Below are 16,993 nucleotides of genomic sequence, written 5' to 3'. Positions count from 1 at the left end.
AAAGCACTTTACACTTGCCAGTTTTCAGAGCGAACTGATTGCTGCACATGCAATACTAAAAGGTCTCACTAACACTAACCCCTTTAAAATAATTTTTTACATTAATTTCCAAACAGCAATCCTACTCCTTAACAAATGTTTCACCAGTCCTGACATAGTCCTTAAAAGAATAATCTGCTTTATGATTGGTTTTCATAAGGAATCAGATCTAGTTTTCCAGAGGATCCCATGACTTGTTGAAACTCCAAGAAATGAAAGGGCTGACGCCTTGACGATAACCGGTGCCAAAACCCTATCTGGAACTAAAGAGACTAATGGCACCTCTTTCTGAAAATGTTTCCAATTTGTTTCCAACTTTTTCATTTTGAGAAAGAAACTAGAACAGCGCCAAGGCCCCAGCTTGTCATTGGTATGCCAACAAATCTGCAGGTGAACTTTTGAATTATGAGTTCTTTTGAAACATCTCTTGTAAACTTTCTTTACTTGAACTGATCATTCAATAGCATGATATTTGAAAATGGAATGAAAACTTTTACTCCATGCTCAAGGTGTAACAGACCATCAGTAGCAAATCCTGGATTGCTCCAACATTACTGTGAAGGATCTTTTTCTAAAAACATCAATGGTTGACTCTATGTTTATGTTACACCTGGTTTACAGCTAATCTAAATCAGAAGGACAAGTCCTACCCCACCCCCGTCCTGTCAAGTCCTACTAGCCACAGTAGTTCAATAAATCAATCATAGACTCAAAAATATCCAAATGTGATTAATTAAATTTCTGATAAGATATGATATTAGTTATAATCTAATATATATAATTCTCTTACGTGGCTCCCAAATTTTGGCTGTATTTCCTTTCCGCTGGTGGCAACAGTTTTCATTTTTAAAGTACTTTGTACAACTAAATAAGATTCTTTTCACAACACTTAAATATTTACTTTATTTTCTTCATATATACAGAGAACAGTCGGCAAAGAATTCTGTTAGGTTAAAAAACATTTCGCTAAAAAAAGAACGAATTCTAAAATAAATAAAAATAAACAACTTAAAAAATAAAAATGCTGTTGCCAGCCATAGAATTTTTTGAAAGTTAACTTAGCAACATAAATCAAAATGACATAGAAGCGCAACTAGATCAAAATTATGATACCTGAGCGCTTGACGTAACAAATCCTTCAATTCTATAAGTGTTGTATCGCCAAATGCCCAAATTAACAATTGTGTTTTTAAAGAAATTCTATAAAAAGTTTTAAATAAACAACCTACTTCTACAACTGCTTCTTGAAGAACTTGGCTCATTGATTAAAAATATTGTTTTAATTTTACAGTACTAACTTTACTTCTACTTTCATTATTGCTATGACCCTCTTTCATTACATTTTACAACTTCATGCTAAATTTGAGGACTTTAAGTTGTTTTGTGGTTGAATACTGACATTTAGAAATGTGTACATAAAAAAAATAATATTTAGAGGTTAAGAGTTGCCTCAGAAAAATTTGAATTGTTGACATTGAACTTAACAATGGAAACAATCGTTTTTGTGAAAAATTGAATTGTATTGTTGACATCAAAACTAAAAATATTGTGTTTCAACTTAACAATACTACCTTAATTTATACTTTAGAATTGCCTCGGAGAAATTTGAATTGTTAGCAATGACTTAAACAAAAAGTTTTATTTTAACTGACAAATACTATATTATAATTTTAACTTTTTCTATGACTATACTCATTTTCTTACTCTTTTCTTTGTTTTTTATACATTTTATATTTTTGTGATAAAATAAAAAACTTATAGTTGTTCTGCTTCTGAACACTGATGAAAACACAAAATGATGGGCTTCATCAACAATCAAAAATATATACATTTATTTTACAAATTCCCTATTATTAGGGGGGCGCCCTTCAGAGAATTAAAAATACAAAATTATCTTCATCGAAGCCGATGCTTTACATCCGGCGTTCAGTGGCAGACTACTATTTCATATTGTTTTACAACACATGGCTTTAGCCCTCTGGTGGGAAAGACTTTGAAACAAAATTTACAACAGTTACTTTTCTCACCAACTGAAATTTAGAATAGTGTGATTAAACAAATTATGTGAACTGTTTGCAATTTCAAATTAACATTGAAATGTACAGGTTTAGAATTTTCTACAGTGAAAAGTTTTCGGAACTTCAGTATTCAAAACAGTATGCAAAAGCTAGACGTTAAGAACGTATCCAATGAGCGAGCATTGGATTGCGAAGCAATCCGAAATGAACTGCGAAAGCAGTTTAGGGGGATGGCGAGTGCCAGCGAGCAGTTGGCGAAGCCTCCTAGTATAATTATAAATATTTACCAAATTGTTGGAAAATTACGTGGGTAAAAAAAACCACACTTACATTGCACGATTGCTATATATAATTTATATAATAAGATTACTAATTATGCATAAATTATGCCTAAATGTTGAAAAATTACATCGGAGGAAAGAGTCACACTTCCATAGCAAGATTACTATAGTTTGTACATTTCCCGCGAGATTTGTTGATAACTATGCAAAAGTGGAGAGTTGTGTCACATTTGTACAATGAGTATTGTTTTTAAATGTTTTTAGGTACTCTGATGGCTGTAACAAATACTGTGGCAAACACAGCTGGGTTTTTAGTTCCTATGTTCACTGGATACATCATAAAAGATGGAGTAAGAAATATTAATCATTCTTTAATACTCTGTGGTCAATTTTAGTTATTCTATATAATTGCAGTGTCCGTGAAAGCACACACCCTATTTTTTAGTGTTTCAAAGGGAACTTTAAATAATAAAAAAGTGATAGGGCATTTACCCTTGAAAATATATATTAGGTCTACCAAAGTCATAGGACAGATAAGTTTGTTTCAAGTTTGAATATGTATTTATACTTTATTTTGAGCCTTATTTGGTTGTGCCATTTTGTATTCATAGATTTAAGTGTAAATTCCCTACCACATTTTTTATACAAGTACTTTTTTGAACTTTTGTGAACAAAATTTCCCAGTACAGGGATCTCCCACAGCAATATCGCCCTTCAAACGCAGTGGGAAGCGTGAAGGTGACGGATTCGAATCCCGTCGTAACCATGGTTGTATTCGTTGTGATTTCCTTCTTTAAATTGTTCTAACTGTCCTTCCACTTGACAAAAGTTTATAAGCCTAAAATTGAGCAAACGAGCCTGCAAATGTATGTAATTTCAATAAACAATACCAGGTAAACCTCATATTAATTTCACTATATCTATCTATAAGAGAAGGTTAAACCAAAAACCCCCCACTGAATAGAGCTCTAGCTGCATACACTACTACCCCACTCAGATGAATGAGTTAGGGTCCCTGACGGGGCCGATACTTAGGTAACCAAATCACATAGGCATAGGTTAAACCAAAAATAAGAAAAGAAAACTTTTAATAACCCTCTATAGGGCTTACTTTTGAGAGGTTGCAACGAGTTCAACTGTGGCATGCAGCAACACATTATGCTTGCTCGTAATTCAGTTTTAATTGAGAACCATCTTTATTTTATTCCTTGTAGTCAACTTTCTTAGCCCTATCTGTTAAAATTTAGCAATCTTTTTCAATACTTTGTTCGCAGATTGCCTTATAAGCTAAAATCCAAAACTCTTTTATTGTTTACAATTACATTAACGTCCATTTTCACGTATAATAAACGCCATTTACGGTTCTAAACGTGTACAATATTAATTGCAAGTTCTTTTTCTCGTTGTTTTTATAACGTGTATACCGAATTTCATCGACAACCCAAACTGACACTATGCTTGTCTGAACAAGTAAATTTAATTCACCTTGTAATTGAATGGCCTTGATATTCGTTATCATGGTGTGATCATAAAAAAAACTCCAACAACACCTTGATGTACTTAACCCAAGCCTACCAACTACTACGCTTTTTGCAAAATATTTTATAGAGTGGTAGACATTTAAGAGTCATTAATTTTTGTAACTTTGCTCTAATTTTAAACGCTTTAGCTCTAAATAACTGGTACAAAGTGGCGTTGTATAGATAATTTTAAAGCATTAATATGTGTGCAAAATAAGTTCAAATGAATAAAAAATAATACATTAATATATAAACTTAGATACCACTAGTATAATTTTTTATAAAAGGCATTGAAAGTTGGCAGCTTTGACTTAACCCTTTGCACTCCGAGTCCTTCAAAATGCTGTTTGATCTAATGTAAGCTCTAAATCAATTAGTATACACAATACGGTATTTTTATATAATTTTTAAATTGTTGTGGTCACTAATAATTGAAGTATAAAAAACTTTTAATATTTGACTGATGACTGTAGATGCCACTTCGGAAAAGACATCGGAGTGCAAAGGCTTTTCTTCCACTTAGACAAGATCAACACTCCACATGCTCCGACCTGTAATTACTTTACACTTGCGCAGTATCAATCTAGGTAAGAAGAACAATATACCACTGGAGAAATAATTAATGAAACAATTTCTTTCACACTTGCATAAGTAATTCAAAATATAAAATTTTAAAAATAGTGAATTCAAGAATACCTTACGTAAACAATGAAGTTTCAAATGCTGAAAATATATTTTTTAAGTATCAAAATTTTAATAAATAATTGCAGGATTGCTAACTCATTGCGCAAACAAGATTAAACATGCATTTTTTTACATTTTTTGCGCCAATTTGTTTACTTTTGATATTTTGAAAACATTTTTTCAGCATCCGAAACTTTATGGTTTAATCTGGAATCCAGAGCGGCTGGATGCTGGGGTTATCTCGGCGTTTGGCGCGAAGCGCCACTAACCGATTCATCGATTCTGTTTTGTTGTATTCTGGGAGATCCTATATATCTTTGAAGTTGTAGTATGACTCCAGAGCGGCCAACTCTCTGCGCTTTTTGTAAAAAATTGTAAAATTGTTCGAGTGGTAGCGAAGTTTATAGTTTAATATATAATTTTTTATTCATTTAAACTTATTTTCCCGCCACCAGATATAAATGATTTAAAAATTCATATGTAACTATCCCCTTTTTTTCGATCTCTTTCGTGATGAGGCTTTTAAAATGTTGGCAAATTTACCAAAAATTCTGAAATTTTTGAGTTTTAAATGTCTACCACTCTATGTAAAGTTTTTCAAAAAGCGTAGTAGTTGGCAGACCTGAGGTTCACGTGAACACGCTTTTCTCTATACTTTAAACTTCAAATTACCAATAGAGTTGGAAAAGAATTTGTTATGAAAAGTTTCTCTTGGGTTATAGCGTCCTCTTATATTGACGATGGAAGTTAATAGGACGGAGAGGAATACAAAAAAGTTTCATAAACTGATGTTTAAAATGTCTTTTTCTTTTCAGAGTACTCTTCAAAACTGGNAGCAAAATTTGATTGATTTTAAAGAAAATTTGCTTAACCGATGGCAGAAAACTCAAAAAATTGTTCAAACAATTTGGAAAAATTGGTGTAACTCTTATCTCAGTCATTTACAACAAAGATCAAAATGGTTGTTTCAAAAACAAAATGTAAAACCAGGTATGATGGTTCTGGTAAAAGAAAGCAATTTACCTATATGTAAATGGGTTATAGGACGAATTTCTGAAATTATCACCGGTAAGGATGATAATGTCCGTGTGGTTTTCGTACGCACACCTCATGGAATTTTCAAAAGAAGCATTTCAAATATTGCTGTATTACCAATTGTTAACAATACTTAAATTTATATGTTGAATTCAAAATGTGAAAAAATAACTGTATTAATATTGCTTAAATTTGTATTTTTATTATTATTTCTATTATTGTTATTTTTATGATTATTGAAACATTCAAATGTCAGAATATTTCAATGGGGGCCGGGATGTCCGCGCCCTCATTGGCGAGATTGTAATGCGCCAAGCGTAGCTTTCTAACATTCTTTTCTCATTCAATAAAAAATTACCAAACGTTACAGTCCACTAGACTCTATTAGCTCCGACAAAGATCAACACTCCACGTGCTCCGATCACTAATTACTTTACACTTGCGCAGTATCAACCTAGGTAAGAAGAACGATATACCACGGGAGTAATCATTAATGAAACAATTTCTTTCACACTTGCATAAGTAATTCAAAATATAAAATTTTAAAAATAGTGAGTTCAAGAATACCTTACGTAAACAATGAAGTTTCAAATGCTGAAAATAATTTTTTTAGGTATCGAAATTTTAATAAGTAATTGCAGGATTGCTAACTCATTGCATACCTGCTAACTTTTAATCCCTTCCATTATCATTTTTCCTAGTGGTATTAAAATGGAATTAAAACTTCAATTTTAAGCAAACAAATACGTTGCATTTGAGAAAAATTAAGTTGACAACCATGATAGTAACGCATATTAATATATATGCTTCATTTTTGTAAGAATAGTGGTGATCAAAATCATTTAAAAATTAAGTTTAAAAAAGAAAAAATAGTGTATATTTACTACCACTTTAAATACGAAAATAAAATCTTCCGGAAGAGTTGGCAGGTATGCAATTGCGTTCACAAGATTAATCATGCATTTATTTACATTTTCTGCACCAATTTGTTTACTTCTGATATTTCGAAAACATTTTTTCAGCATCCGAAACTTCATGGTTTAATCTGGATTCCAGAGCGACCAACTCTCTGCCCCTTTTGCAAAAAATTGTTCGAGTGGTAGCGAAGTTTATATTTTAATATATAATTTTTTATTCATTTAAACTTATTTTCCCGCCACCAGATATAAATGATTTAAAAATTCATATGTAACTATCCCCTTTTTTTCGATCTCTTTCGTGATGAGGCTTTTAAAATGTTGGCAAATTTACCAAAAATTCTGAAATTTTTGAGTTTTAAATGTCTACCACTCTATGTAAAGTTTTTCAAAAAGCGTAGTAGTTGGCAGACCTGAGGTTCACGTGAACACGCTTTTCTCTATACTTTAAACTTCAAATTACCAATAGAGTTGGAAAAGAATTTGTTATGAAAAGTTTCTCTTGGGTTATAGCGTCCTCTTATATTGACGATGGAAGTTAATAGGACGGAGAGGAATACAAAAAAGTTTCATAAACTGATGTTTAAAATGTCTTTTTCTTTTCAGAGTACTCTTCAAAACTGGGGATATGTGTTCATAACAGCCTTCGCCATCTTTTTCTTTGGTGGAACAATATTTAACTTCCTTTGTTCTGCAGAGTTGCAAGAATGGAAAACGACCGGTGATAAATCAGACACCAATGGAGATAACAGAAGCATTGCCTCTCATCAGACCGATCAACCCTTCAGCGAGGAACAAAGAGAAGTTTTCCGCTTCAGGAGGATGAGTTTTACTGTATGAGATTTTACGAACGCAACTATCTCAACTGATAGCATCAGAAACATTGCATGGATTTTAATAAATTCATATCATATGAAAATAGGAGGAGCTGGAAACGCTACGCATTTATATCCGCATTTTTGGGAAAAATGACTTTTATGTAAATATTATTTCTCATTCTGGTAATGTCTCCAATGCTGTTTAGAATTATAGACCATTTGGATTAGGACTGATATGGAAAAGATGGGCAGATAAATGGCCTCAGGTTGCTTTCATGAAACAAATGGCAAATTAAAGAGAATTGGACTGTGTAGTAATAAACCATCTCTTTTCTAAAGGTAACATTATTAGAGATTGGCTGTTGAATAGCTTACTCCACAGATTACTTAAAAGAAACAAATAATAAATCAAAGGGATTTGGGCAGTGTAGTATTAAACCATTGCTTACAGGAAATAACAAATTGAAGTGATTTAGGCAGTAAAGTAATAACCCATATTTTTTATAAGAATACATTATTAGAAATGGGATGGGGAAAGTTTACCCATCTGGCTTTTAAAATCAAACAAGGTATTTATTTGCAAATTTTTATTAATCAAAGTTTTTATAATTTTATAATAATATGTTTTGATTAGAAAAAAATAAAAACAAAGTATGAACTGAAGCTAGTGGTGTAATTCAAAGGAATGTGTAATTAATTAATATAAAGAATCAAGTATCGCTGTTTTAATGTATTTTTAAGAGAAATCTGGAACAAATCCTGACACTTTTAATTGTCAAAATTTTAAAGTAATGTCATAAAAAAATGTCTTCAAACATTAACGTAAAATTACAGTCACTATTAAATTTTTTAAGGCCTGTGTGAATCCTACTAAAAATCTTACCACACTGATTAACGATGTTTTTCGAAACTCTTGCGGCAAGGAAAATAAAAAAAGCCATTGAATAAGTGCCTTACTCTTGAAGCAATGCAATGATTTTAAATTATATGTATGATCTTGCTGTGAAAAATTATCTGAACTTTAGAACAGACAAATGACTTAAATATTTTAAAAGTTATTAAACTTTCTTTAAAATCAACAATTTTGCGACATTTTTCCATCTAGATGAAAATTATCAAAATCTCTGCCGTATTCTCAATTTTTGCAAATTTTTATGAGCCTTGTTAATGCAGCGAAGGAGTAAATTTTCAAATATTAAAAAATTAGATCAAAAAACGCTTTTCATTTTCACGTAACTGTGACTTTTCCCCATATTGACGTTTTGTGCCATTTTCACAATAAGGGTGGACAGCGCAGCGCTGCCTTTAGAGAGGTTAAATTTGAATAAACAGTAATCAGTTATGGTTACAAACTCACAGCAGTAATAAAAATAGCATATTATTCGCAAAAAAAACATCATTTCATATTACGACGGAGCCTTCAAAAAGCAATAATATTTATAATATTTATAATAATAATATTTGCCACTACAGCCCTGAATCCAATTTTAAAATATTGTCAATGCAATTTGAATTTTTTAGAGTTGTATTAAATGTCAATGTCTTCATTTTGTTAAAATTTTGTAGTTATATAATGTCTTCAGTTTCTCTGTGATTTTTATTTCTTTATTCATTTTCTTGTTCGCATCAAATTCAAAAATGTTTTCTATTTTTGAAATCTGTAAACATGGTCATAGTTTGTGAAACCAATAAACTTTTTTTAAATAGAAATCTCTTTCCTTTTTTTAAGTCACCATTATCAACGCATTCTAAACAACTTCCTGCGGAATTGGAGGAGATTTTTACTAAGTACAATAACCTTTATGATTTACCATTATATTTGTAATTAATACAATTTAATTCGCAATGATTTTAGTTACTACTATACATGAGCATGCCTGCCAACTACTGCTCTTTTTTAACGTATTTTATAGGGTGGTCAACATTTAAAAACTGAAGCTTTCGGAACTTTCGGTAATATTGCTAACATTTTAAAAGCTGCACCACAAAGAGATATGTGGAATTGCATATGAACTTTTAAATTGTTTATATGTTGCGGTGTAAAAGAATAAGTTAAAATGAGTAAAATATAAAACATTAAAACACTTACTTAGCTGCCCCTAGAATAATTTTTTTATAAAAGACAGTTCTGCATAAAAATCAGAAGCCGTAGATGGCTGACAGCTGAATTAACCCATTACTTGCCTACTAGATGGCAGTCAATCTTTTGCAGACATGAGAAAAGTGACTAAGCGTTAAAAGTGGAAGTTATAGAAACTAAACTATTTCCCTCTAATGAACCACTTAATTTCAAAATAAAAATATAATCTAATATTATCTAATAACATTTAATTTTCTAAAATATTAGAATTACCAACTTTCCACATTTTTTGGGAAAATTTCTTATTGTCAGGGCTGGATTACCCTCTAGGCCAGACTAGGCCTTGGCCTGGGGACCCCAATGATTAGGAGAACCCTTAAAATGGATTTTTTTGAAAATAAATTTTAAAAAATTAAGAAAAACAATGATTTTTCATATTTTTTTTAAATGTTATGATTATTTTTTAGTTCTAATTTAATAAAATAAAGTAAAATTTAATTCATTATTATTTATTTTAATTTCAAATATGCTTTCTTAAATGAAAAGACATATAAATACTTTTATATTTCAATAAATAAAAAATATACGAGAAAAAAATTTATTCTGAGGTCCCCAAAAATTTGAATGGCGTAGGGCCCCGCGTTCGCCTAATCTGGCTCTGCTTATTGTAGTAGCAAGTTAATGTTTTATACGATTCTTCGTTTTGTAAATTTGATTTAAAATTATTTTCCACATTACTACCAATAGAACGCCACTTTGTTCCAGCTCTCTCTAAGAGGTTTTTAAAATATTGGCAAAATTGCCAAAAAAGCATTATAAAAACTTAAGTTTATATTTATTTATTACTCGATAAAATATTTTGCAATTGGCATAGTTCTTGGCAGCCTCCTGATTTTCGCTGGATATTTCTTCATGTTTATTTCTGTATATATTTGAGATGCCAACTTTCTCCGCTTTGTAAAAAAAAAATAATAATTTTTTTAGTGGTATTGAAATATAAGTTAATTTTAGTTTAGTATATTTCATTTCAAATAATTTTTCCACCACTATACCTGTATATCGAAAATTAAAGCAACAGATGAAATGCAACTTTATATTCATCTTGTGGTTGCACTCCAAAAAAAACGCATTTGAAAAGTAAACGCATTTATCCTTATTCTGCTAGTTTTACTATTTAATTAATTACCAATTTATTAAGCCTTTTTCAAAAAGCGGAGGAGTTGGCTTCTCTGATATATAGTAAGGCTCCTATACTATGAGATTCTAATTCAGGGGCTCTAATATATAGCAGCAACTAATTGTATACGTCTATCTTTTTACCGTAGTTTAACACTTTAATGAGCCATTTACTTCTAGTAAAGGTAAATTAAAGTATTTTTGGAATTGAAATTGTTTTAAGAACAGTAATTGATTTAAGAAAAAAAAACTCCTTTAGTTTATAAAAATGCCATTTTTTTGGTGGTAAATATATTTAACACGACCTATTAGGAACTTATTGACTTTTATTTTTCTTTATTTATAAAAATAAATTTCATAAATGCTACAAACTTCAAAAGGAATTATGAATTTTATAACTTTTGTACGTTTTTTTTTAAACTAGCAAATGGTTACCAATTTTATTTAAACGCACTTCAAGAAAGCTGAAGTTATTAACAAATGGAAACCTAAATAAAAAGTGGTGGTAAGTAAACTTCCAATGGCCATCGAAAGGGTTAATAAAGTTGATATAAAATGATTTTTACAACCACTACACAAATAATATAAACATTTGAAATTAATCAATGAAATTTCCTGCAGTAATTATTAAACTTATTAACTATTTGAATATTTAAAATAATTCCTGCCTACAATTACTTATTCAAATCTTATATAACTACCACTACATACACCGCTCCGGATAGTACAGACTATTTTAAAGAAACGTTATGGAGGTAGAAGGTAAAATTTGCAGTTTTCGAGTTGAGGTTGTGTATTTTTAAATTTCTGCACGGCTTAACTTTCGCTTGTTTGTTCGTTGTAGTGGATCTGGGCGTCTGAGGCGGCCCTTTGCGCAGCTTAACCACCGCCTCCTACAACTGAAAGCCTCCACACGGTTTTTCATAGATAGTCCGATCAGACCACTACGAAGGTAAATCAGCTAATGAACGAGTCCTTTAATAAAAAATCTAGTAAAAATAAGAAAGTGGTAGCAAATATATGTCGAAAATTTGTTTAATTTTTGAATATGATTGGTTTGTCTTATTTACTTGTCTACCACTACAGATTCAATTCTGAAATATATATGAAACATTACTCTCAAGTACCTTTATAAATAGAATTTGAATTCATGCGCACGACCGGTTCACTTTTAAATAGTCTGCGCAGACTACTTATAAAAAACCGTGTGGTGGCTTAACTGCGACAAAGTGACGCCTCTTATTGGTCTTTGAATAATTGAAAGTAGTGGTGAGTAAAAACCCTATAAATGGAATTTGCTAAATTAAGAATCATACCTTAAAAACTACCACTCGGAAATATTTATCCGCTGCCTGGAGCAAGTTGGCATCTCTGCAAAGAATCTTAACCAGATATGATAATATCTTACTCTTGTAAAAAAAAAATGACATATTCCCTAAATAGGGCATAAGACAGATTTAATCAAAATTAAATCCTGCCAAAGTAATTACACCTTAAAATAGTAAATTACACAAGGATATTTTTATTGCGGCTGCCAATGAACGAGATCATAATAAATACAAAATCAATTTAACGATACATTTCTTTTTACTTCATTCGGAAGAATATATGATTTTTAAGGATTGTGACCAAAGAGCATATTCAGCTGGTTTAAGAATTTAATACTTGCAAGTGATGTCATCATAAGCAAATCATGGCATTTGTCTATTCATAAGCCAATCAGATTCGACACACGAACGTGATGTCGCTTTCAGGCATCCAATTAAATCTGACTAATGTCACAAGGGTAAGCATAATCACTTCAGTTCTTCTCGAGTTGCAAGTACCCAATTTGCACTTCGTGAAGAGGAAGATCATTGAGATCCAGACCAGGGGCTCTAATCCATGCATATGACCTATGATCTCAGCGCCAGATGATCATTTATAAACAAGATGGCGTGTTAAAATCGAGCTAAGTCTGTCCACATGAGTTAGAATATTAACTAACGTGAAGTATTAAAATACTACGCCTTATCGCACATCGAATTTGTTAAAATATAATTATTTCTCTTACGCCTTTTACTTAACTTAGATTTATTATTTGTTTAAGCAATTTATTGTAACTGTGATATATTTTTGTTTTGTGTACCTGGCAACTTCGATGCATAATTAGTTTGTTTATGTTCTACGTTGCTTCATGTCTGTCTTTGTATTAAGTAGGAAATATTCAGTGAAAAAAAATCGAAATCTTTGTGAAAGAAAATAGAGTATGTCACTTAAGAGAATTGACACTTGACGGGCTTAGCTTACTTAACACTTTCACGCCGGGGTGACCCACCGATGGGTCACGCTAGATTGTCACATCTTAGCAGCGCACCGGAGTAAAAACTAGTAACAATAAATTTCATTTTTTAGTTTTTTTCCGGGAATAATAAAAATCCATAACTACCAATTGTTTTTAACGGTTGCAATTTTTATAATGAATTTCTTCTTCGCTGTGATAAATTTCCTTACAGTGAATTGCTATTAATGAGAATAGCTAAACTCCTCCTGTATATTATCTAATATTGAAATAGTTCTTCTACCAGTATTTTCTCTTTTCCCGCACCAGTATTTTCACTTTTCCCGGAGTGAACGTGTTAAAATAGAATGGAAAGAACAGTTGCTAACGAAAGCAAATGCCGCGTTTCAACAACCAATCAGGATTGAGACACCTACGTCACTTACAGTTATCCTATTAATCCGTGCTATGAAAAAGAGACAATGAGATTTTACTCTCAAAAGTTAAAATTTTCAAAGCTGATATGAGCATGATTTAAAACATCATCTGAATGAGAACTTTGTGTGAGAAAGTGTAAGATACTTGTTTGATAAATAAAGAAAATATGGACGAAGATACGGCCAAAGAAAAGGGTTTTAAGATTTTGAAATGCAGTAACTATTGTTGCAGTTATATTATCAAATATAGATTTACTTATTTATGTAATTTTTCAATTATGAATATTTTTTAGCTTCTATTAATACTAACTAATCAAAGTTCGACCCATTACTCGAGCTAAGCTCAAACTAAAGTGTTCTGAAATTTTGCATAGCTTCCAGCTGTTTCGTGGATTTATATTATAAAATTTACAGTGGTAGTGCAAGAGCAATATAAGTTAGCACTATTTTTTTATTTACCTTGCACTTAACACATTTATTACGTAACTATGAGCTTTTACGTACAGATTCGAGTTTCATTTTGTTATCGTGATCTGTGTCAAAATAATTGCCAAACTTCCGGGCAGAAACTAGAAGAAAACATCACAGAAAAGGACCAACTCGAAACGGATAACTCGTAGCCACCCCCGGGCAAATATTTAGATTTTTTTTTTTTAATTTGCCATTTTAAAATCTGTTTGGCACCTTGGCGATTGTAGTTGGAGCGACAGATCACAATATGGAAATATCCCCTATCATTTATCATTTAGGAACTTCATTTTTAAAGTAAAGCAATCTGGTTCTAGAGTAAAATCGGGGGCCATTTTGGTTTGGCGATAATTTTCATTGAGTTTTGCTAAAATCCCATTTCTGGTTACCATGATATACTTTCTTCTTCGGGTTACTGCAACTTTTGCTTACCATTATGTGATTGATTCTTGGTTTACTTACATACATATTTGTTTATTTGCAAATCGCCAAAAAAGAGTAGGAGGATTGTAGACTAATACCAAAAATCATTTTATGACATAATTATTTAACTAAAGTAGAGCAATAAAGAATACATTTTGTTACCATAACGAAAATTCTTCCATTAAAAAAGCAAAAAGTTGTCAACTAGGTAAAAATTAGGGTATTTTATTTTATTTTACAACCGTCGTTGAACAGCTAACCTAATTATTTGGGTTTGCGACTGCTAATGTTCAACTCCGTAAACTTGTAATTTTGAACTCAATCCAAAAAACAAGGAAACTCCTGGATCAAGTAATGGGAGAAATTCGCCTTCGTGGAGTACTTTTTGATAAAACTAGAGAAGCATTTGCATTACATGGAGAGGAGAACAACGAAAACCTCCATCGGTTAGCCTAACAGTAAGAGGACTCTAATCCATGAGGATATTCCACTATCACTGAGGATATTTTAAGTCAGCACTGTGGTCTGTGCTAACCGGAAGTGGAATTCGTATCGACCAGACATCACTGGGATTCGAACCCGGTTCTGCTCGTTGGATGGCGAACGCTCTATCCCCTGAGCCATCACGGCTCAAAATTAGAGTACTAGGTAAAAAATACATATAAAAGTGTCCTTAATGGTAAAAATTGGAATTTATGGCAAAAATTGCGTTCTGTTTACATGCAGTCTCTTGCCAATTAAAATATCACCAAAAATAAAACGTAAAGCATAAAAGAGTTGTAATCCATATAAAATGCATTTTATATAAAAAATAAAGCAAGGGAATTTCGAAAAAATGGAGGTGCGCGATTTTTGGAGTAAAAAAAAAAATCAACTTCTCTCATTAAGATATTTCTGTGTGGTTTGCCGCAAATGAAACAACATCACCCAACCTGGCGATAATCCGAGGCAAATTTTAAAATTTCATCTACTATCATTTAGTCGTATACTTGTTTTTTCTGTTTTTCGAAGCTTTTTCGCCAAGGAAAATAAAAAAGCCATTGTTTAAGTGCCTTACACTTGAAGCAATCCGGTGATTTTAAACTATACAGACAATCTTGACGTGAAGAATTATCTGGTCTTTAAGAGAGACAAATAAGTTAGATATGCTCGTTAGTTAGTATGTTAGATAAGTTAGATTGCTGTGGACTCTTTGATGGAACTAACCCGCATTCGCGTTACATGAACAGTAAAGCCACGAAAACCTCCCTCTGTCAGTCCGACTGCAAGGGAACTCTAACCCATGATATGTCAGCCACGGAGGATGCTTTAAGTCATCACTGAGGTCGGTGCTAGTCGGCGGCTGGGATTCGAATCAAGTTTACCTCATTGGAAGGCGAATGATCTATCCCATGAGCCACCTCGGCTCAAGATGGCGATTTTGTACGAGTTTCATTCCCATGTGACTTGAATTCAGCATAATAAGACTACGGGGAGAAACTTTAATACATTCACGAAACCATTAAGGATGGGCTGGCGAACACTGTAGATTCGAAAAAGGAATCATTTGGAAGATCTTTTTCTTGTAGAGTATAGTGTGTGCATAAAACGAATATAAATTTTATTTTTGTTTATCTTTTTCCTCTGCTTAGAAGTTCAAACTCGTTATGTAATTGCTATCATGTGTTTCTATTGTGTGGTCAACGTCACTGTATTAAAAGTGAACTTGAATATTGCCCTCGTGATGATGGTGAAAAAACCTGTCGGAGAGTTTAAAGTAACCAACGTAACAGAGAAAGGAACAACCTGCAAAGAACTTTTAGCATCTGTGTCCAATCGGACAGTAAAAGAAGTAAATATGTAAACTAATACTTAATTATGTAAATTCAATATTATAGTTTAAAAAGCTGGTACTCAAAACAGCTTTTTTCCAGATTCTACAATCTCTTCAATTTTCATCCAGTTTACTTACTCTCAACGTTTAACCATAATGCTCAAGCTAATCTAAGCATTCAATTTACATACCTGTGTAATACCGAACTACTTACACTCAAGTTCTGTTCAACGTTGAACCACAATACAGGTGCAATCTAAGCATTCAGTTTCCATACCGGTGTAATACCGAACTTTGATATTGGTGTAATACCAAACTTTGATATTGGTGTAATACAGAACTATTTACTCTCAAAAAAATTCGATTCATCGTTGAGCCACAATACAGGACACATTGGAGACACAAGACACATCGAACATCGTTGAGCCACAATCTAAGCATTCAGTTTTCATACCGGAGTAATACCGAACTGTGATACTGGTGTAATACCAAACTTTGATATCGGTGTAATACAGAACTATTTACTCTCAAAAAAAATTCGACTCATCGTAGAGCCATAATACAGGTGCAATCTAAGCATTCAGTTTCCATACCGGAGTAATATCGAACTTTGATACCGGTTTTAATACCGAACTACTTACACTCAAAAAAGTCGATTCAATGTTGAACCATAATACCCGTGAAATCTAACCATTCAGTTTACATTCCAGTTCAATACAGAACCTTGAATCATCAGACGAAGTAAACTCTTTGCTACCTTAATGGAGGTACTTGAGGTAATGACTTTCATCATTCTGTTCGGAAGAAATGCTTCAAAATGATTTTTTTTTATTTGTATTTGTTTAACATTAGTCAATTGGGACAAAAAAAATTAAAACAATTCTGTTTAAGATTTTACCACCTTTTCTTAATATTTAATTAGTTTTTACAAGTAAATTAATCAACGTGAATGGCATGTGGATTGCTTTAGAATCATTATCGAATCAGCGTTCTCTGAAACTTGTTTATTATTATTATTATTATT

The 16,993-nt window shown here is 32.0% G+C and overlaps 2 protein-coding genes across 3 annotated transcripts in view; both read left to right on the top strand.

The window, feature by feature from the left end:
* The window catches only part of LOC107437296 (putative inorganic phosphate cotransporter), a 64,762-nt gene extending 55,740 nt beyond the window's left edge, over positions 1-9,022 (top strand). For both annotated transcript variants that reach the window (XM_071181984.1, XM_071181983.1), the window contains exons 9-10: positions 2,603-2,688; positions 7,101-9,022. In XM_071181984.1, the coding sequence (XP_071038085.1) occupies positions 2,603-2,688; positions 7,101-7,334 (320 nt within the window). In that variant the 3' untranslated portion in view covers positions 7,335-9,022. The remainder of the gene's footprint in view (positions 1-2,602; positions 2,689-7,100) is intronic.
* Positions 9,023-15,790: 6,768 nt separating this feature from the next.
* LOC122271277 (putative inorganic phosphate cotransporter) overlaps positions 15,791-16,993 on the top strand; it is a gene marked incomplete in the record, with an annotated part of 32,147 nt that continues 30,944 nt past the window's right edge. The window contains 1 exon segment of the mRNA XM_071181633.1: positions 15,791-15,965. Within this exon segment, the coding sequence (XP_071037734.1) occupies positions 15,817-15,965 (149 nt within the window).

Source organism: Parasteatoda tepidariorum, chromosome 6, assembly GCF_043381705.1.
Source record: "Parasteatoda tepidariorum isolate YZ-2023 chromosome 6, CAS_Ptep_4.0, whole genome shotgun sequence".
Lineage (NCBI taxonomy): Eukaryota > Metazoa > Arthropoda > Arachnida > Araneae > Theridiidae > Parasteatoda > Parasteatoda tepidariorum.
Note: the sequence above shows the minus strand (reverse complement) of the source record. Positions and strands in the feature narration are given on the sequence as shown.